Raw genomic sequence first — 23,917 nt, forward strand, 5'->3', positions numbered from 1 at the left:
CTGATCACCCTCCCACTTCAGAATGCTGTGCACGCAATCAGAGACATCCCTGACCCTGGCACCCGGGAGGCAACAAACCATCCGGGACTTACCTTTCCAGGCCAGCCTACTATGTGGGACCTTCTTAAAGGTCTTGCTGAAAACTAAATAGACACCATCCACTGCCCTACCCTCAACTACCTTTTTGGTTACCTCTTCAAATAACTCTGAGGAGTCTATCAAGCTCGACTTCCCATGTACAAAGGCATGCTGACTCCTCCAAATCAGACTCTAGCCAAATTCTGGTAGATCCACTGAGGTAGGAAGAGACTAGAACTAGAGGTCATAGGTTATGGGTGAAATGTGAAATATTTAAGAGGAGGATGAGGGGGATCTTCTTCATTCAATGGGTGGTGGGAGTGTGGAACGAGCTGCCAGTGGATGTGGGTTCGATTTCAACATTTAACAGAAACTTGGATAAACACGTGGATGGGGGAGGGGTTTGGTCCAGATGCAGGTCGGTGGGACTAGGCAGATTCATGGTTCAGCTGGGATTAGGTTCACCGAAGGGCCTGGTTCTGTGCTGTACTCTTCTCTAACTCTAGGTCCTGAAACTGAGGACTTCCTCCAATAATTTCCCCATCGCTGATGTCAGTCTGACCTGTAATTCCTTGCCCTGACCTTGCTACATTTCAAACGACAGAACAATCAGCCACTTCCCCCAATCAGCCATTGAGTTTGTTAAAGTTGCCCAGTAGTACTAGACCCAATGTGTCAGTTAATTGTCGGGGGCAGGGGGGGGCGGGTCTGACTAACAGAACTAATCTGCATTTCATTTTCAACTAAACACCTCAGTTTTGGGGACTCTGATATCGTCACAGAACAAAAAAAAACGTCAATTTCGTACTTTTAGATAAGGTGAAATGTTGAAGGGGAAGTGGGAAGTGAAGCCTTTGGAAGGTCGAATTTGAAGGGAGAATACAGAGTTAATAAGAGGGGTCTTCGCAGTGTGGAAGAACAGAGGGATCTTGGAGGCTACATCCATTGATCCCTCAAAGTTGCTACACAAGTTGATTGGGTGGTTAAAAAGGTATGGTGTGTTGGCCTTTATTTGTCAGGGGATTGAGATCAAGAGCTGCAAGTTACTGCTGCAGCTCTATAAATGTCCGGTTAGACCACACTTGGAGTATTGTGTTCAGTTCTGGTCGCAGAGGTTTACCAGGATGCTGCCTGGATTAGAGAGGATACTTTATGAGGATAGGCTGTGGGAACTGGGGCTTTCCTCTCTGGAGTGAAGGAGGATGAGAGATAACTGATAGAGGTGTATAAGATGGTAAGAGGCATAGATAGAGTGGACAGCCAGAGACTTTCTCCCAGAGCGCAAATGTCTAATGCAAGTGGGCATAATTTTAAGGTGATAGAAGTGAAGTCAGAGGGAGATGTCAGAGGGAAGGTTTTTTACACAGAGGGTGGAAAACCTTGCTGGGTGGTGGTAAAAGCAGAAATATTAGGGACAATTAAGAACCTTTCATAGGCAGGTGGATGATAAAAAATGGAGGCCTGTGTGGGTGTATGTACATAGGTTGATCTCAGAGTAGATTTAAAGGTTGGCACATCATTCTGAGCTGCAATGTTCGAAGATCCATATATACCACATTCACTGCTCTACCCTCATTAATTAGATTTGTCTCTTTTCTGAACCACTTCCTTCTTAATGAAAGCTTTCCTATAGTAGGGCAACCGGAACTGTGCACAATACTCCAAGTGTGCTCTTCACAAAAACTCATACAGTCGTAACCATGTCAACCTGATCCGTTCTATCTAACATTGTACTGACCACAGCCACACAAAGTTAACAACGTCACAGAGAGGCCGCTGTTAGTTATTTCACCGGGTGAGTTTCCTCTTAATTCATGTTTTCCTGTGACATAGGAGTCCATTCAGCCCATTGAATGTTTGCTGGCTTTCAGAGCAATTTCCATACTTAGTTCCTTGAAATGCATTCACCCTCAAATGCCAATCAACTCCCCAGTCACCCACACTGCAGGGACACTATACCACAGCCAGTTAACCTTTGGCATCTTGGAGGAAATGGGAGCACCCAGGGGAAACCTACACAGTCACGGGGAGAGCCGTGCAAACGCCACACAGACAGCACCAATGGTCTGGATTAGAGATGTGAGGTTATACTCTGGGAAGAACAGCTGGTCACAAGTTTTCTTCTGCTCCATACAGAATCGAGCAAATATGACTTATGAGAAGATGTCAAGAGCTTTGCGCCACTACTACAAGCTAAACATTATCAAGAAGGAACCAGGCCAGAAGCTGCTGTTCAGGTGGGTGTCCTCAATCGTTCAAGAGGGGTCGGAGAACAGGCCAGTCACCATGGAGACACGGGGGACTGCAGATGCTGGAATCTGGAGCAATACACAAAGCCATCCACTGTCCTCTCAGATTCCACCGTCGTCTCATGTCCTTCCCACGTTCTCCCCTCCCTCATCTGCCTGTCACCCCCTCACCTGGATCCACCCATCACCTACTTGCATTTCCTCCGCTCTCTTATTCTGGCCATCTTCCCTCTTTCTTTCTTTCAGTCCGGAGAGGGTCTCGGCCCGAAACACCGAGGGTCCATTCCCCTCCATAGATGCTGCCTCTCGCTCTGTGATTGAAAAGCATTCTACCATCAGTACGGTTACATCGAGCAGCTCTGACAATGAGCACTGTTACATCTCACACATCAGCTCAACGAAGGGTGCGTGGAAGTGCCCAGCAGCACCGGAAACTCTGACCAGGCACTGAACTGAGGCCCCCGTGATCTGTACAAATGAGCAGACTCTGAAAAGATCAGCATCAGACTGATATAGACTGTACAGACCTAGTCAGTTCACCTCCTTTCTCCCTTCGGAGGCAGTTGGCAGGTCGCTACAGCCCGACTTCACTCCTAAATCAGCAAGCTGCCCAACACTTGGTGGAACAGAGGGAACAAGAGAATATTGAGGCTTTGACTGACAGCTTTTCTAGCAAGAAGCAGCTTTGCAAGTACCTTGTCTGGCCTTGCCCATGTGGCATTCTATAGGGAAAGCACAACAGCAGACTTAAAAAAATCTCTCCTGGAAACAACATGCACAATGTCAGATTGTCAGGGCAACAAATCATCTCTATCTTGCTACTTTGATTCGGTAGACAGAATGGACAGCCATCACCTTTTCTCCAGGGAACCATTGGCCAATACCAGTGTTTGGAGGGAAGTACAGGGGGGGATGTCAGAGGTAAGCTTTTTTTTTACAGGGAGTGGTGGGTGTGTGCAACTCCCTGCCAGGGGTGGTGGTAGAGGCAGATATATTAAGGACATTTAAGAAACTCTTAGATAGAGACATGGATGATAGAAAGATGGAGGGTTATGTGAGAGGGAAGGGTTAGATGGATCTTAGAGTAGGTTCAGAGGTCAGCACAACATCATGGGCTGAAGGGCCTGTACTGCGCTGTACTGTCTATGGTCCATGTTCTAGGACAGAGATGAGGCGAGTTTTATGAACTTTTAGTACTTTCAACCCAGATTGCTGTGAATATTCTGATTGAAAGGTTAAGTACAAGAAAGTGCAGCTGAGGTCAAGGTTAGACTAACAGTTACTGGAATTCTTTGCAATGGACGGCTGTGCGGGCTAGGTTGTTGAGTATACACAGGGAGAAAAATCCAAAATCTGAGATGCAAAGGGACTTCAGAGTCCTTGTACAGAACACCCTAAAGGTTAACTTGCTGGTAGAGTCAGTGGTGAGGAAGGCAAATGCAATCTTAGCAATTATTTCAAGAGGTCTAGAATACAAGAGCAGTGATGCTGAGGCTTTATAAGGCATTGGTGAGGTCTCACCTTGAGTATTGCGAACAGTTCTGAGCTCCTCATCGTAGAAGATATGTGCTGCATTGGAGAGGGTCCAGAGGAGATTCACAAGGATGATTCCAGGAATGGAAGGGTTATCATACGAGGAACGTTTGATGGCTCTAGGTTTGTACTTGCTGGAATTTAGAAGCATGAGGGGGGAATTAATTGAAACCTTTTGAATGTTGAAAGGCTAGACAGAGTAGATGTGGAAAGGATGTTTCCCATGGTAGGGAGTCTTAGGCAAGAGGACACAGCCTCAGGATAGAGGGGCGTCCATTTAAGACAGAGATGCAGAGAAATTTCTTTAACCAGAGGGTAGTGAATTTGTGGAATTTATTGCCATATGCAGCTGTAGAGGCTAGGTCATTGGGTGTGTTTAAGGCAAAGTGTGATAGGTTTCTTATTGGACACATCACCAAAGGTTACGAGGAGAAGGCCGGGGAGTGGGGCTCAGGAAGAGAGAGAAAGGATCAGCCATGATTTAGTGCCGGAGCAGACTCGATGGACCAAATGGCCTAATTCTGCTCCTATGTCTCATTGACTTGCAGTCTTATATTTAAAGTGGAGGTTGATAGGTTCTTGATCAGTCAGAGCGTCAAAGGTTACATGGAGAAGACAGGAGAATGGGTTTGAGACGGAAAATAAATCGGCCATAATGGAATGGCAGAGCAGACTCAATGGGACAAATGGCCTAAATCTGCTCCGAAATCTTATGGTCTTATGGTCTCATATCTCTCTGTTTTTGTTGTAGATGTAGCCACCGCTTTTCTAATACCTTTCCTGCAGTCTGTAATCAGATCTGGCTGTTGTTCCTTCAAACAGGTTCCTGAAGACTCCAGAAGAAATCATCCACAAACCTGACAGGTTGGAGCAACTGGAAGTTCAGGAACAGGATGGAGCAGATTTCAAAGAGGACACCTTCGAACTGTCACCATGACGATGACACAAAGACGGCACTTGGCAAAACTCCGTCACGCGTGACTGGCATCTGTCAATCATGGACACAAACCAACTTCTTTCCCCCTCTCCAATGGTACTAATGTGAAGTTTACCCCCGCAATAGGGGACAGTGATTTTTGTTTAATATTAGCACTACATTGCATCTATGCACTGGTAAAATGTAAATTAAATTCAGAAACTTGCTGTCACATTTCTGAAGGGAAATGGTGAATAAATTCTTAATATTTTGTATCTTTTCTGATTCTGGCACAATATTGGAACTGAGGCTTCACTAGAACACTCACACACAGACACTCACTCACTGTCTCACACACACAGACACTCACACACACACACACACACACACTCACTGTCTCACACACACAGACACTCACTCACTGTCTCACATACACACACACACACACACACACACAGACACTGACTCACTGTCTCACACACACACACACACACACTCACTGTCTCACACACACAGACACTCACTGTCTCACACACACACACACACACACACACTCACTCACTCACTGTCTCACACACACAGACACTCACTGTCTCACACACACACACACTCACTCACTGTCTCACATACACACACACACACTCACTCACTGTCTCACACACACACTCACTCACGTCTCACACACACAGACACTCACTGTCTCACACACACACACACACACTCACTCACTGTCTAACACACACACACACACACACACACTCACTCACTGTCTCACACACACACAGACACTCACTCACTGTCTCACACATACACACACACAGACGCTCACACACTCACACACACACACACTCACTGTCTCACACACACAGACACTCACTCACTGTCTCACACACACAGACACTCACACACACACACACACACACACACACTCACTCACTGTCTCACACACACAGACACTCACTCACTGTCTCACATACACACACACACACACAGACACTGACTCACTGTCTCACACACACACACACACTCACTGTCTCACACACACAGACACTCACTGTCTCACACACACACACACACACACACTCACTCACTGTCTCACACACACAGACACTCACTGTCTCACACACACACACACTCACTCACTGTCTCACACACACAGACACTCACTCACTGTCTCACATACACACACACACACACTCACTCACTGTCTCACACACACACTCACTGTCTCACACACACACACACACACTCACTCACTGTCTAACACACACACACAGACGCTCACACACACACACACACACACACTCACTCACTGTCTCACACACACACAGACACTCACTCACTGTCTCACACATACACACACACAGACGCTCACACACTCACACACACACACTCACTGTCTCACACACACAGACACTCACTCACTGTCTCACACACACACACACACAGAGACGCTCACACACAGACACACACACACACAGACACTCACACGCTGTCTCACATACACAGACACTCACACACACACACACACACTCACTGTCTCACACACACACACTCACTCACTGTCTCACACACACACACACACAGATGCCCACACACAGACACTCACACACACACACACACTCACTCACTGTCTCACACACACACACACACAGACGCTCACACACTGTCTCACATACACAGACACTCACACACACACTCACTCACTGTCTCACACACACACTCACACTCACACACTGTCTCACATACACATTCACACTCACACACTGTCTCACATACACACACACACACAGACACTCACACACTGTCTCACACACACACACAGACACTCACTCAATCTCACTCACACACACACGCAGACACTCACACGCTGTCTCACATACACACACACTCACACACACAGACACTCACACACACACTCACTGTCTCACACACACACAGACACTCACTCACTGTCTCACACACACACAGACACTCACTGTCTCATACACACAGACACTCACTGTCTCACACACACACACTCACACACACAGACACACACACACACACACAGACACTCACTCAATCTCACACACACACACAGACTCTCACTCACTGTCTCACATACACACACACAGATGCTCACACACAGACACTCACACACACACAGACACTCACACGCTGTCTCTCACATACACAGACACTCACACACTGTCTCACACACACACACACACAGATGCTCACACACAGACACTCACACACTCACACACACACAGACACTCACACACTGTCTCACACACACAGACACTCACACATGCTCACAGACACATGCTTTCACGCACAGACACTCATACACACATCTGTCTTACACAGGCTCTCACACAGAGGCACACACTCTCACATACAGACACTAACACACACACTGTCTCTCACACGCTCTCACACACACACAGACACTCACTCAATCTCACTCACACACACACACACAGACACTCACACACACACACTCACTCACTGTCTCACACACACACAGACACTCAGTCACTGTCTCATACACACAGACACTCACTGTCTCACACACACACACTCACACACACAGACACTCATTCACTCAAAGAACTCGCTCTCACACACACACTCATACACAGACATTCACACTCATAGACACTCTCACACACATACACTCACACATACACACTCACACTCCCACACGCACTCTCACACACTCACATACGCCCAGACATACTCACACATACACTCACTCACACTCAAATATACTCTCACACACTCACATGCACACACACTCCCACGCACGCATTCTCACTCACTCTCAAACACATACACTCACACTTGCACACTCTCACACTCCTGCACACACACACACATTCTCACACACACTGACACACACACTCACACATTCACATATTCACTCTCACACACACACTCACATGCACATAGATACTCTCCCACACTCACTCTCACTCTCAGACACACATTCACACTCACTCTCAAACGCACAGAAACATGGAAAACCTACAGCACAATACAGACCCTTTGGCCCACAAAGTTGTGCCGAACATGTTCCCAGCTTAGAAATTACTAGGCTTACCCATAGCCCTCTATTTTTCTAAGCTCCATGTACCTATCCAAAAGTCTCTTAAAAGATCCTATTGTATCCGCCTCCACCACCGTTGCCGGCAGACCATTCCACACACTCAACACTTTCTGCGTAAAAAACTTACCTCTGACATCTCCTCTGTACCTATTCCCCAGCGCCTTAAACCTGTGCCCTCTCGTACTAGCCATTTCAGCCCTGGGAAAAAGCCTCTGACTATCCACACGATCAATGCCTCTCATCATCTTATACACCTCTATCAGGTCACCTCTCATCCTCCGTCGCTCCAAGGAGAAAAGGCCAAGTTCACTCAACCTATTTTCACAAGGCATGCTCCCCAATCCAGGCAATGTCCTTGTAAATCTCCTCTGCACCCTTTCTATGGCTTCCACATACTTCCTGTAGTGAGGCGATCAGAACTGAGCACAGTACTCCAAGTGGGGTCTGACCAGAGTCCTATATAGCTGTAACATTACCTCTCGGCTCCTAAATTCAATTCCATGATTAATGAAGGTCAATGCATCGTATGCCTTCTTAACCAAGAAGTCAACCTGCGTAGCTGCTTTGAGCGTCCTGTGGACTCAGACCCCATGATCCCTCTGATCCTCCACACTGCCAAGAGTCTCACCATTAGTACTATATTCTGCCGTCATATTTGACCTACCAAAATGAACCACTTCACACTTATCTGGGTTGAACTCCATCTGCCACTTCTCAGCGCAGTTTTGCATACTATCAGTGTCCCGCTGTAACCTCTGACATCCCTCCACACTATCCACAACACCTCCAACCTTTGTGTCATCAGCAAACTTACTAACCTATCTCTCCACTTCCTCATCCAGGTCATTTATAAAAATCAAGAAGAGTAAGGGTCCCAGAACAGATCCCTGAGGCACACCACTGCTCACTGACCTCCATGCAGAATATGTCCCGTCTACAACCACTCTTTGCCTTCTGTGGGCAAGCCAGTTCTGGGTCCACAAAGCAATGTCCCCTTAGATCCCATGCCTCCTTACTTTCTCAATAAGCCTTGCATGGGGTACCTTATCAAATGCCTTGCTGAAATCCATATACACTACATCTACTGCTCTACCTTCATCAATGTGTTTAGCCACATCCTCATAAAATTCAATCAGGCTCGTAAGGCACGACCTACCTTTGACAAAGACATGCTGATGATTCCTAATTATATTATGCCTCTTCAAATGTTCATAAATCCTGCCTCTCAGGATCTTCTCCGTCAACTTACCAACCACTGAAGTAAGACGCACTGGTCTATAATTTCCTGGGCTATCTCTACTCCCTTTCTTGAATAAAGGAACAACATCCACAACCCCGGAACCTCTTCTGTCCCCATTGATGATTCAAAGATCATCGCCAGAGGCTCAGCAATCTCCTCCCACAGTAGCCTGGGGTACATCTCATCTGGTCCAACTTGATGCTTTCCAAAAGCTCCAGCACATCCTCTTTCTTAATATCTACATGCTCAAGCTTTTCGGTCCACTGCAAGTCATCCCTACAATCACCAAGATCCTTTCCATAAAGAATACTGAAGTAAAGTATTAATTAAGTACCTCTAACAACAGGAATTCTGCAGATGCTGGAAATTCAAGCAACATACATCAAAGTTGCTGGTGAACGCAGCAGGCCAGGCAGCATCTATAGGAAGAAGCGCAGTCGACGTTTCAGGCCGAGACCCTTCGTCTGACGAAGGGTCTCGGCCTGAAACGTCGACTGCGCTTCTTCCTATAGATGCTGCCTGGCCTGCTGCGTTCACCAGCAACTTTGATGTATGTTGCTTTAATTAAGTACCTCTGCTATTTCCTTCGGTTCCATACACACTTTTCACTGTCACACTTGATTGGTCCTATTCTCTCATGTCTTATCCTTTTGTTCTTCACATACTTGTAGAATGCATTGGGGTTTTTCTTAATCCTGCCTGCCAAGGCCTTCTCATGGCTCTCCTAATTTCCTTTTTAAGCTCCTTCCTGTTAGCCTTATAATCTTCTAGATCGCTAACATTACCTAGCTCTCTGAACCTTTCGTAAGCTTTTCTTTTCTTCTTGACTAGATTTATTACAGCCTTTGTACACCACGGTTCCTGTACCCTACCATAACTTCCCTGTCTCATCAGAACATACCTATGCAGAACTCGACAAAAATATCTCCTGAACATTTGCCACATTTCTTCCGTACTTTTCCCTGAGAACATCTGTTCCCAATTTAAGCTTCCATTTTCCTGCCTGATAGCCTCATAATTCCCCTTACTCCAATTAAACGCTTTTCTAACTTGTCTGTCCCTATCTCTTTCCAATGCTATTGTAATGGAGATAGAATTATGATCACTATCTCCAAAATGCTCTCCCACTGAGAGATCTGACACCTGACCAGGTTCATTTCCCAATACCAAATCAAGTACAGCCTCTCCTCTTGTAGGTTTATCTACATATTGTGTCAAGAAACCTTCCTGAACACACCTAACAAACTCCACCCCATCTAGACCCCTTGCTCTAGGGAGATGCCAATCAATATCTGGGAAATTAAAATCTCCCATCAAGACAACTCTGTTATTATTGCACCTTTCCAGGATCTGTTTCCCTATCTGCTCCTCAATATCCCTGTTACTATTGGGCAGCCTATAAAAAACACCCAGTAAAGTTATTGACCCATTCCTATTCCTAACCCCCACCTACAGAGACTCCGTAGACAACCCCTCCATGACGTTCACCTTTTCTGCCGCCGTGACACTATCTCTGATCAACAATGCCACGCCCCCACCTCTTTTGCCTCCCTCCCTGTCCTTTCTGAAACATCTAAAGCCTGGCAAGGGAAGTAACCATTCCTGTCCCTGAGCCATCCAAGTCTCTGTAATGGCCACCACATCATATCTCCAAGTGCTGATCCACGCTCTAAGCTCATCCACCTTGTTCACAATACTCCTTGCATTAAAATAGACACATCTCACCATCGGTCTGAGCATCCCTTCTCTATCTCCTGCCTATCCTCCCTCACACACCGCCAACAAGCTTTCTCTATTTGTGAGCTCACCATCCCCTCCTCCCACTTTTCAGTTTGGTTCCCACCTCCCAGAAATTCTAGTTTAAACTCTCCCCAATAGCCTTAGCAAACTTCTCTGCCAGGATACTGGTCCCCCTCAGATTCAAGTGCAACCCGTCCTTTTTGTACAGGTCACACCTGCCCCAGAAGAGGTCCCAATGATCCAGAAATCTGAATCCCTGCCCCCTGCTCCAATCCCTCAGCCACCCATTTATCCTCCACCTCATTCTATTCCTATACTCACTGTCGCGTGGCACAGACAGTAACCCCGAGATTACTACCTTTGCGGTCCTGCTTCTCAATTTCCTTCCTAACTCCCTAAAGACTTTTTTCAGGATCTCTTCCCTTTTCCTACCTTTTCATACCTATGTCATTGGTACATTCACTCACACACACTCACTCTCACACACACATTCGCACTCACACACACACTCTCACACATACTCACCTCACACACACACTCCAATGCATTCTCACACACACTCACACTTGCACACACATTCACACTTACACACACTCTCACACTTATGCACACACACACATTCTCACACACACGCTTACACACACTCATACACCCACACCACATACTTGCACTGTCTCACACACATACACTCACTAACATGCACACACTCACACAAACACAGTCACACACACACTCACTCACGTACTCACACACACACACAGATTTACATACACTCACACCAACACTCTCACACACACTCATACTAACACTCACACATAATGACACACATTAACACACACAGACTCACATAGCCATACAGACACACATACTCACACTCTGCTACAGACTCTCACACACACATATTCACTCTCACACTCTCACTTATACTCAGAGACACACACTCCCACACAAACACTCTCACACTCTCCCTCACACACACACAGAGGCCGACACGGCGGTTTAGTAGTTGGTATATTTGCTTTACAGGTCCTGCCAGTGATCACCAATCGGTGTTCAATTCCCACCAATATCAGTAAAGACGTTCTACATCCATCGCCTGGACATACAGTTTCCTCCCACATTCCAAAGACGTACGGGTTAGTGTTAGTGAATAGTAGACATGCTTTGTTGACACTGCAGGTGTGGTGTCACATGGGCTGTCCCCAGCACAGTCCTCACTGAATTTGACACAAACAGCACATTCCACCGTATGTTTTGCTGTTTCGATGTACATGGGTCAAACAGGCCAATCTAGTTATGTGTCTCCATTCTAAGGCAGAGGAAGGGGTATCTCTGTGCGGTTAATCATTCTGGATGTAGAGATATCAGTCATTCTGCTTTTCTCCTTAGTCTGACACAGTTCACAAGACAAGACAGGGGCTTGGCCTGACATGGTTCATCACTCAAGACAGGGGCTTGGTCTGACACAGTTCACCACACAAGACAGGGGCTTGGCCTGACATGGTTCATCACACAAGACAGGGGCTTGGTCTGACACAGTTCACCACACAAGACAGGGGCTTGGTCTGACGTGGTTCATCACACAAGACAGGGGCTTGGTCTGACACAGTTCACCACACAAGACAGGGGCTTGGTCTGACGTGGTTCATCACACAAGACACGGGCTTGGTCTGACACAGTTCACCACACAAGGCAGGGGCTTGGTCTGACACAGTTCACCACACAAGACAGGGGCTTGGCCTGACGTGGTTCACCACACAAGACAGGAGCTTGGCCTGACGTGGTTCATCACACAAGACAGGGGCTTGGTCTGACACAGTTCACCACACAAGACAGGGGCTTGGTCTGACACAGTTCACCACACAAGACAGGGGCTTGGCCTGACATGGTTCATCACACAAGACAGGGGCTTGGTCTGACACAGTTCACCACACAAGACAGGGGCTTGGTCTGACGTGGTTCATCACACAAGACAGGGGCTTGGTCTGACACAGTTCACCACACAAGGCAGGGGCTTGGTCTGACACAGTTCACCACACAAGGCAGGGGCTTGGTCTGACACAGTTCACCACACAAGACAGGGGCTTGGCCTGACGTGGTTCACCACACAAGACAGGAGCTTGGCCTGACGTGGTTCATCACACAAGACAGGGGCTTGGTCTGACACAGTTCACCACACAAGACAGGGGCTTGGTCTGACACAGTTCACCACACAAGACAGGGGCTTGGCCTGACATGGTTCATCACACAAGACAGGGGCTTGGTCTGACGTGGTTCATCACACAAGACACGGGCTTGGTCTGACACAGTTCACCACACAAGGCAGGGGCTTGGTCTGACACAGTTCACCACACAAGACAGGGGCTTGGCCTGACGTGGTTCACCACACAAGACAGGAGCTTGGCCTGATGTGGTTCATCACACAAGACAGGGGCTTGGTCTGACACAGTTCACCACACAAGACAGGGGCTTGGTCTGACACAGTTCACCACACAAGACAGGGGCTTGGCCTGACATGGTTCATCACACAAGACAGGGGCTTGGTCTGACACAGTTCACCACACAAGACAGGGGCTTGGTCTGACGTGGTTCATCACACAAGACAGGGGCTTGGTCTGACACAGTTCACCACACAAGACAGGGGCTTGGTCTGACGTGGTTCATCACACAAGACACGGGCTTGGTCTGACACAGTTCACCACACAAGACAGGGGCTTGGTCTGACACAGTTCACCACACAAGACAGGGGCTTGGTCTGACACAGTTCACCACACAAGACAGGGGCTTGGTCTGACACAGTTCACCACACAAGACAGGGGCTTGGTCTGACGTGATTCATCACACAAGACAGGGGCTTGGTCTGACATGGTTCATCACACAAGACACGGGCTTGGTCTGACACAGTTCATCACACAAGACACGGGCTTGGTCTGACACAGTTCATCACACAAGACAGGGGCTTGGTCTGACACAGTTCACCACACAAGACAGGGGCTTGGTCTGACACAGTTCACCACACAAGACAGGGGCTTGGCCTGACGTGGTTCATCACACAAGACACGGGCTTGGTCTGACACAGTTCACCACACAAGACACGGGCTTGGTCTGACACAGTTCACTACACAAGACAGGGGCTTGGTCTGACACAGTTCATCACACAAGACAGGGGCTTGGTCTGACACAGTTCACCACACAAGACAGGGGCTTGGTCTGACACAGTTCATCACACAAGACAGGGGCTTGGTCTGACACAGTTCACCACACAAGACAGGGGCTTGGTCTGACACAGTTCATCACACAAGACAGGGGCTTGGTCTGACACAGTTCACCACACAAGACAGGGGCTTGGTCTGACACAGTTCATCACACAAGACAGGGGCTTGGTCTGACACAGTTCATCACACAAGACAGGGGCTTGGTCTGACACAGTTCACTACACAAGACAGGGGCTTGGTCTGACACAGTTCATCACACAAGACAGGGGCTTGGTCTGACACAGTTCACCACACAAGACAGGGGCTTGGTCTGACACAGTTCACTACACAAGACAGGGGCTTGGTCTGACATGGTTCACTACACAAGACAGGGGCTTGGTCTGACATGGTTCACTACACAAGACAGGGGCTTGTCCTCCGGTTTGAGTTCTGAGCAAGTCATCAACCAGAGGTTTGATTCAACCTGGATCAGGATAAATTGTACAGTTTCAGTGGAGACCCAGAGTAGCCGTGATCCAGAACACACAACGTAGAGCAGTACAGCACAGTACAGGCCCTTCGGCCCACAATGATGTACTGACCCTTAAACTACTCCAAGATCAATCTATCCACCCCCTCCCCACTCAGCCTTCCATTTTTCTTTCATCCCTGTGCCCTTCTCAGAGTCCCTTAAACCTCCCTAATGTATTTGGCAGCAATTCCGCATACCCACACTCTCATCCTCCTTTGATCCAATGATGATTGATTTGTTGCCTTTGGCCATTCTGAACCCACTTGCCAAATTAACCGGAAAAGGCATTAACTAGCTGCAGAGTAAACTAGCTCGTACTTGTGGGAAGATTGTTCAATCATCAAGCGAAGGAGGATGAGATTTGACTTGACAGAGGTGTACAAGATGATAAGAGACATCGATCAACTGGGCAGCCAAAGACATGGCAAGGACAGGAGGCATTGTTTTAAAGAGATTAGAGGAGTGTGTTGAGGGGATATCAGATGTATGTTTTTAGAGTGATGGCTGTGTGGGACACCCCGGCAGTGGTGGTGATCAAGGCAGATACAGTAGAGACATTAAACAGCCTCTTGGATAAGCATAGGAAAACGGAGGGCTATGTGAGAGCGGAGGGTTAGACTGATCGTAGAGTAGGTTAAAAGGGGGATGAAGAGCCTGTATTGTGCTGCAGTATTCTATATTCTGTCAGATCACAGTAGTGTAGTGGCTAGCACAACACTTTACAGGGCCTGCAACAAGAGCACAATTCTTGCCGCTGTTTGTACCTTCTCCCCATGACGTTGTAGGGTTCCTCCGGGTGTTCTGGTATTCTGCCACAGTGCAAAGATATAGTGGCTGGCAGGGTCATTGGTCATTGTAAATTGAACTGGGTGGTGTGGTTCAAAGGGCCAGAAGGACCAATGCCACAAAATATCTCAATAAACAAATAAATGGCAAAACATGTCTTAATCAATAACATTTCCAGGAAAAATATCATTTCCGGAATTGACCCTGCCACTGGACACTATAGAAAAATACCTGGTCCACAAGAAATTATTTAAAGTTACCATCCCATTGCATTAACGTCCATTACTGGGCTTCGCTATGTTTGGCAGACCGGGACACTGCAGACTGTACATGGACACAGTTGGAATACCGGACTGGAACACTGCTGACTGTACACTGACACAGTTGGAATACCGGATCAGGACACTGCAGACTGTACACTGATACAGTCAGTATACCAGACCGGGACACTGCAGACTGTACACTGATACAGTCGGAATACCGAACTGGGACACTGCAGACTGTACACTGATACAGTCAGTATACCAGACCGGGACACTGCAGACTGTACACAGACACAGTCGGTATACCAAACTGGAACACTGCAGACTGTACGCAGACACAGTCGGTAAATTGGATTGGGACACTGCAGACTGTACACTGATGCAGTTGGTGTACTGTCATCTTGTTTAATGCATTATTCTGACAGTGCCAGTATACAGTAACACACATAAAAGTTGCTGGTGAATGCAGCAGGCCAGGCAGCATCTCTAAGAAGAGGTACAGTTGACGTCAGGATGAAGGGTCTCGGCCCGAAACATCAACTGTACCTCTTCCTAGAAATACTGCCTGGCCTGCTGCATTCACCATCAACTTTGATGTGTGTTGCTTGAAATTCCAGCATCTGCAGAGCTCCTCGTGTTTGCACCAGTATAGAGTATCTGTTCCTACTGCTCCAGTGACCTAGCGTCTTCATTCACCTCGGCTGTTTTCTGTCACATTCTCTCTGTGACCATGTTGATTTCCTCTGGGTGCTCCAGTTCCTCCAGACCTCAACTTATTAACCCTAACCCATACATCTTTGGATTGTGGGTGGAAGGCAATGTTTCCATTTCTCCAGCACTGCCCATTTTGAAGAATGTTCCTATCTGCAACAGCGTTTCTGTCTGACTCTTTTACCTTGTATAACAACAACCACCTCTCACTCAATGTCAGCAAGACCAAGGAACTTATTGTTGAGATCAGGAGGGGAAAACCAGAGGTCCATAAGTCTATCCTAATTGGCGGAACAGGGTTGTAGAGGGTTAGCTACTTTAAATTCCTCAGTGTTATCATTTCAGAGGATCTGTTCTGGGCCCAGCATGTATGTGCAATTACAAAAAAAGCACATCAGTGTTGCTACTTCCTTTCATGTTTATGAACAGCTCAAGTTCAAACTTTAATGTTATTCAACCATACATTTATAACCATGAATACAGCCAAACCAAACAGTGTTACTCTGGGGCCAAGGTACAAAAGACAGCACCAACAGTCATTCTCAGCACAAGACACACATAGCACTTATAAGACAGAAGTAAAATACGGTCCAAGTCCCTGAGTCCATGAAGATTGCAGCAGTCTGCAGTCGAACACAATACTGCCTGTCTTCTGCCAAGCGAGCGCTGGGGGAGCTGAGTTGGGAGCCAGCAGTGATGCCAGCACCATGCTGCCTCCGGCAGTCTGATGGAGCACCCACCTCCGACGCCTCCCATAGGCGGCTGAAAATCAGGTGAAACCATGGCTTAAGGCCTAGGCTGCACTCTGACCAAGGCCATGCAGCTCCCCCTCCCCTCACCCGTTCACCAGTAAACCAATGAATTGGACTTGCAGTGGTCCATACCACCAGTGTCCAACAGGGACTTGCGATCACAAGAGTAGTGACTAAAACAATCATTGACTGTAAGATTGTGCACTGACACCTCTCTGTCGCAGAGAGCAGCACAGTCCGCACCAAGTTTAGCTCCTTCAGTTTCTCCACCAACAAGCAACTTGCTAATGGGGTAGACTTGTATATTTTAAGTTCTTAATGTCCTGCAGGGTCTTGCGATCGTAAACCATACATTAAAAAAGACAAAGACAATAACACCTTTGGTTGACCCCATAGAAGCCATTGCATCTGAATACGCCACCATCTTACCGGAGTTTACTGCATGCCATCTAAAACTTTGACAAATTTCTATAGCTGTGCAGTGGAGAGCATATTGACTAAATGCATTATGTTATATTTCTCCCAGTTGAATGGATTGTGGTAAAGGATCAAACTCAAAATGAATCAGCACTTTCTGAAAAGATCAGGGAGTGTGATGTGTGTGTACACAGTGCAGAAAGCCATAGAACCTCTAAGAGCTTCCCTTGCAACAATTAAAATTATCTCAACAAATATCAAGAATAGGGTGAGTCAAAGATCTTCTCATTATGTGAAGTCGATGTTTAATAATTGTTAGAATCCGTGCGAAACATTTCTTTGCAAGGGAGAAATGCATTCAATACTTAAGGTCTAATGCAACTTGAAGGGATTGTCATGATCACACCTAGAGTATTGTATACAGTTTAGGCCTCCTTATCTGAAAAGGATGTACTTTCTGCGGCAGGCTATCAAGAAGGCAAGTGGAATGTTGGCCTTCATTGCCAGCGGGATTGAATTTAAGAGCAGGGAGGTTATGCTGCAACTGTACAGGGTACTGGTGAGGTCACACATGGAATACTGTGTGCATTTCTGGTCCCCTACTTGAGGAAAGATATACTGGTTTTGGAAGTGGTGCGGGGGAAGTTCACCTGGTTGATTTCGGAGAAGAGCTGGTTAGCCTGTGAAGACAGATTGAGTCACCTGGGACAATACTTGCTAGAATTCAGAAGAATAAGAGGGAATCTCATGGAAACATATTCAATTATGAAAGGGATAGATAAGATTGAAGCAGAAAAGTGTTTCCACCGGTAGAAATCAGCGCATGGCCTCAAGATGTTGGGGAATAGATTTAGGACAGAGATGAGGAGGAACTGCTTTTCTCCAGGAAGTAGTGAATTGGTGGTATTCTCTGGTGTCAGGGACAACAATGTCCAGAGAGACTGTGTAGACAGGACTTGTCTATAGAAGAATGAGAGGAGATCTCATTGAAACGTACACATTTCTCACCAGGTTTTGCAGATTGGATGCAGGGACTATATTCTCCTGAGGAGGCTCAGACCAGGTAGCACAGTCTCACAGCAAGGGGCAGGGTATGTACAGCTATTGAGAAAACATTTCTTCATTCAGGCAGTGATGAACGTTTGGAATTTTCCAGTCAGGAGGTCAGCAGATGCTCGGTCTCGGAGTCATGTTAAGAGAATCAAGGGAGATGGGGTTGGTGCAGGAAAATGATTGTATTGCAGGCTCAAGGGGTTAAATAGCCACAATACTACTTGTGTAAATATCACTTCAGCTGCCACGCACCGGCCAGCGTATTGACTACAGGCGCTGCGATGGCTCAGGGTAACACAGTCATGCCTCTCCTTCCCTGCAGTTTATGGAATAAGGCAGATGACCTTGCAGTGCAGTCAGAGACTGGCAGGTACAACATCGTGGACGTTACTGAGTCACGGCTGAAAGAAGATTATAGTCGGGAGCTTAACATCCAAGGATACACACGTTATCAAAAGGATAGACAGGCAGGCGAAGGGAGTGGGGTGGTTGTGCAGGTAAAAATAAAATCAAATCCTTAGTAAGAGGTGACATAGGATCTAGGATCAGAAGATGTAGAACCCTTGTGGGTAGAGTTAAGAAACTGCAAAGGTAAAAAGACCCTGATGGGAGTTATATACAGGCTCCCGAACTATAGCCGGGATGCGGGATATAAATTACAACAGGAGACAGAAAAGCATGTAAAAAGGGTAATGTGACACTAGTAATGGGGGATTTCAATATGGAGGTGGATTGGGAAAACCAGGATGATGTAGGATTCCAAGAGGCAGAGTTTGTAACATCCCTTCAAGATGTTTTTCTTTTAAGAGCAGCTTCTGGTAGAGCCCACTAGGAGAAAGATAATTCTGGATTGGCTGTTGTGTAATGAACTAGATTTGACTAGGGAGCTTAAGGTAAAGGAGCCCTTCAGAGACAGTAATCATAATATGATAGAATTCACACTTTAATTTGAGAAGGAGAAGCTAACCTCAGCTGATTCAGTATTACGGTGGAGTAAAAGGAATTGCAGAGGCATGAGAGAGGACCAGGCCAAAACTGAGTGGAAGGGGACACTAGCAGGGATGATGGCAGAACAACACTAGTTGGAGTTTCTGGGGGTGATTGGGAAGGCACAGGATAGATATATCCCAAAGGTGAATAAATATTCTAAAGGGACAATGAGACAACTGTGGCAGAAGTGAAGTCAAAGACAGAATAAAAGCAAAGGAGAGGGCATATGATAGATCAATATTTAGTGGGAAGTCAAAGGATTAGGAAGCTTTTGAAAACCAACAGAAGGCAACTAAGTCATAAGGAGGGAAAAGATGAAACATGAAGTTTAGCTAGCCAATAATATCAAAGATGATACCAAAAGTATAAAGAGTAAATGAGAAACAAGAATAGATATTGGACCACTAAAAAAAGACATTGGAGATGTAGCAATAAGGAACAAAGAAATTGCAGATGAACTTAATCAGCATTTTGTGTCAGTCTTCACTATGGAAGTAACTAGCAGTGTGCCAGAAATTCGAGAGTATCAGAGGACAGAAGTGAGTGTAGTTGCCATTACTGAGAAGGTGCTTGGAAAGCTGAAAGGTCTAAAGGTAGATATGTCACTTAGACCAAATGGATTACACCTTGGGGTTCTGAAAAAGGTAACTGAAGAGATTGTGGAGGCACAGATTCTTGCCAGAATCACTAGATTTTGAGGACTTGGAAGTTATAAATGTCACTCCACTCTTTAAGAAGGGAGGGAGGCAGAAGAAAGGAAATTATAGGTCAGTTAGCTTGACTTCAGTGGTTGAAAAGATTCTGGACTCCACTATTAAGATTTCCGGGTACTTGGAGGCACATGATAAAATAGGCCAAAGTCAGCATGGTTTCTTTCAGGGAAAATCTTGCCTGGTAAATCTGTTGGGATACGTTGAGAAAATAATAGGCAAGATAGAAAAAGGATGTGAGAATGGATGTTGCTTACATGGACTTTCAGAAGGCCTTTGACAAGCTGATGCACATGAGGCTACTCAACAAGATAAGAGCCCATGGTATTATAGAAAAGATACTAGCATGGATAGAAGATTGGCTGAGCAGAAGGTAAAGAGTGGGAATTAAGGCTTATTCCCTAGTTAGCTGCTGGTGACTAGTGGTAGGAAGAATGGTCAGAGTAGGGAATAGGGAAAGGGGGTGGTGATATTTGTTCACTGGGAGGAGAAATTGATATTCATATCATCAGATTGGAGACTACCCAACCGGAATATAAGGTGTTGTCCCTCCACCCTGCGGGTGTCCTCACCTTGGCACAAGAGGAGGCCATGGATCGACACTTTGGAATGGGGGTGGGAATCGGAAATAAAATGTTCGGCCACCTGGAAGTTCTGCTTGAAGCAGATGGTGCAGAGGTGCTCGATGAAGCACTCCCCCCAGTTCAGGACAAGTCTTATCAATGTGGAGGAGGCCATGTCGGGAGCACCGAACACAATAGACAACTCCAGCAGATTCACAGGTGAAGTGTTTCTCACCTGGAAGGACTACCTATGTCCCTGAACGGAGGCGAGGGAGGTGGTCAATGGGCAGGTATAGCACTTAGGCCACTTGCAGGGATAAGTGCTGGAAGGGAGTTTAATGGGAAGAGATGAATGGACAAGGGAATCATGGGGGGAGCAATCCCCGTGGAAAACAGGGGTGGGGCGGTGGAGGTAAAGATATGCAGAGTTATAAGATCCTTTTGAAGATGGCGGAAGTTGAGGAGGATAATGTGTTGGATGTGGAGGCTATTAGGTGGTAGGTAAGGAGGGTGGATACGACTAGAACTAGGGGTCAAAGCTTAAGGATGAAAGGCGAAAAGTTTAAGGGAAACGTGAGGGGAAATGCCTTCGCTCAGAAGGTCATGAGAGTGTGGAACAAGCTATCAGCGCAAGTGGCGAATACATGTTCGATTGCAACACTTAAGAGAAATTTGAATAGGTACATGGAGGGTAATGGTCCCCATGCAGGTCAATGGGATAGGTAGATTAATGGTTTGCCATGGACTTGATGGGCTAAAAGGCCTAGTTCTAGTGTTCGATGACTATGACTGTGTAATTCTGCCACACTAAGTTCATCAGAACAGCAGCCCATGTTTCCATTCACAAGTATCCAGAGTGTAGCAGATGAAACTCCTACCACAGACAATCTGGATTGTTATATTATTATTGTTATGTGTGTCATTTTACACCCTTTGTCTGTGTGCCATCCAACATATCATTCCGTACGTCAGTACGGTGAGGTGAGACGAAAGATAAAAGAAAACAGAACACAGATGATCGTGTTACAGTTACAGAGAAAGGGCAGTGCACATTGACAAATGGGGCCACGACGAGACAGAGTCAGAGCTCAGGAATTCATCTCTGTTCTCTAAGAGAGTCGTTGAAGAGTCTGATAGAAGTGGTCTTTGAGCCTGGTAGGGTGTGTCCTCATGCTGTTACATCTTGTGCCGGACGGGAGGAAGAGAAGAGAGAATGGTCAGGGAGCGAGGTTATGTTGTCTACTTTCCAAAGGCAGTGAGACATGTAGACTGATTCCATGGAGATGAGACTTGTTTACATGCTGAACTAGGCTCTGTTCATGACTCCCTGCAGTTTCTTGCAGTCTTGGCCGAGCAGTTGCCGTACCAAACTGTGATGCATCTGTAAAATCGAAGGAGACATGCTGAACTTCTGCAGAAGGAGAAGCACTGATGTGCTTTTGTGGCCATATGGTGGGTCTTCCTAAGTAAGGATAATGAGAATGAGACTCTCCCCTTAACAGCGAATCCTGATCCCAGTCCCCCTAAGGGTATTTCAAAGATGAGACTTCCCTTTTCAATAACAGATCTCGATAGTGGACTTCCCCCTTTAAAAGGGGATCTTGATGGCAGGAGTTCCTCTTTTGGTTAGAACGTCAACAGTGAGACTCCCAGTTTCACAGGGCACTTTCATGGTTTCCCTCCCGCTAGTGGGAGGAAGGGCAGCAGGAAGAAGGCGCCCAGTAGGAAATGGAATCAGATTCAAAAGAATAAATACTCAAGGCTTCAGCAGACACAGGTGTTTGGTTGTGGAAAGTTTCAGTTATAAGTTTGAACAAGAACACAGAACCGTACAGGAACAGACCGCCAGCTCACAGTATACTAATCCCATTAAACTAGTGATTAAGCATCTACCTAAACTAATTCCTTCCACCTAATTCAAGAGTCAAGATTATCGAATGTCGCTTCCAGCACACAAGTGTAAAGGAGAACAAAATGATTGTTCCTCCAGATCTGATGCAGCACAAAAGAAACACAATATTTTTTTAAAAAACAGAATAAATATAAATATGTAAGCTATCATATATACATAGATTGATTGTATGGCCATAAAGTGACGCTGGGCACAGGAGTGTCTGTACATAAGGTGACTCTGACAGGAAATGATAAAGTAGTGGTGGAGGGGTGGGTTCATGAGTGGAGGTGTTGATCAGCCTTACTGCTTGAGGAAAGTAATTGTTTTCAGTCCTAGTGTGGATGCTATGTAATCTCCTCCTTGATGGGAGTGGGACAAACAGTCCATGAGCAGGGTGTGTGGGATCCTTCATGATATTGTTGGCTCTTTTCTGTACAAATGTCCATGCTGGTGGGTTCCTTGGTGCTGGTGATGTGATGGTCAGTGTTGTCTAGCCTTTGAAGAGCCTTCTGTCCGCCGCAGTGCAGTTTCCATACCATGCAGTGATGCAGCGTGTTAGGATGCTCTCTACTCCACACCTGTAGGTCTATCCCTCCGTTCTCTGCACATTCATGGGTCTTAAGAACCTCGTAAATACCTCTTATGGGTTTTGCCACCACCACGCATGGCTGTGCATTCCAGGCAGCCGCCAATCTGTTTGAAAAACACATGACCCTCACATCTCCATTGAAATTACCTCCTCTCACCTTCAATGTATGCCCTCTGGTATTAGACATTCTAACCCAGGGAAAAAGATATTGTTTCTCTATTTATGCCTCTCATAATCTTATAAACCTCTATCAGGTCTCACTTCAGCCTCAGCCGCTCCAGAGAAAACAGCACAAGTTTGCTAAACCTCCTTTTACAGTCCGTGCCCTACACTGTAGGAGAACCTCTCCAAAGCCTCCACACCCTTTGTGTAATGAGGCAAGCCGAATTGGACTCAGCAGCAGAATGACTTCCCGACACTTGAACTTGGACTAAATAAGGTGAGCGTGTCATGCGCCGAAGGTGAGATGATGCTTGCTACAGTGGTACGATAGATGAAGCTGTTGCTGTCTCCCATCTCCACCGCAACAGCTTTGACTCTGTCGTCGGGTGAAGTTTGTACGGCCTTCTGATCGTGTGGGTTTCCCCCAGATGCCCAGGTTTCCTCGCACTGC

The 23,917-nt window shown here is 46.6% G+C and overlaps 1 protein-coding gene across 3 annotated transcripts in view; it reads left to right on the forward strand.

Annotated features, from left to right (window-relative positions):
* Positions 1 to 5,042, forward strand: part of LOC134344229 (transcription factor ETV7-like) — an 83,191-nt gene extending 78,149 nt beyond the window's left edge. For 2 of the 3 annotated variants that reach the window (XM_063043677.1, XM_063043679.1), the window contains 2 exons: positions 2,215 to 2,315; positions 4,683 to 5,041. In XM_063043677.1, the coding sequence (XP_062899747.1) occupies positions 2,215 to 2,315; positions 4,683 to 4,797 (216 nt within the window). In that variant the 3' untranslated portion in view covers positions 4,798 to 5,041. Of the gene's footprint in view, positions 1 to 2,214; positions 2,316 to 4,682 lie in introns of all 3 variants that reach the window. The other variant, XM_063043680.1, reaches the window with a different exon arrangement.
* Positions 5,043 to 23,917: the final 18,875 nt, after the last annotated feature.

This window comes from Mobula hypostoma, chromosome 3 (genome assembly GCF_963921235.1).
Source record: "Mobula hypostoma chromosome 3, sMobHyp1.1, whole genome shotgun sequence".
Lineage (NCBI taxonomy): Eukaryota > Metazoa > Chordata > Chondrichthyes > Myliobatiformes > Myliobatidae > Mobula > Mobula hypostoma.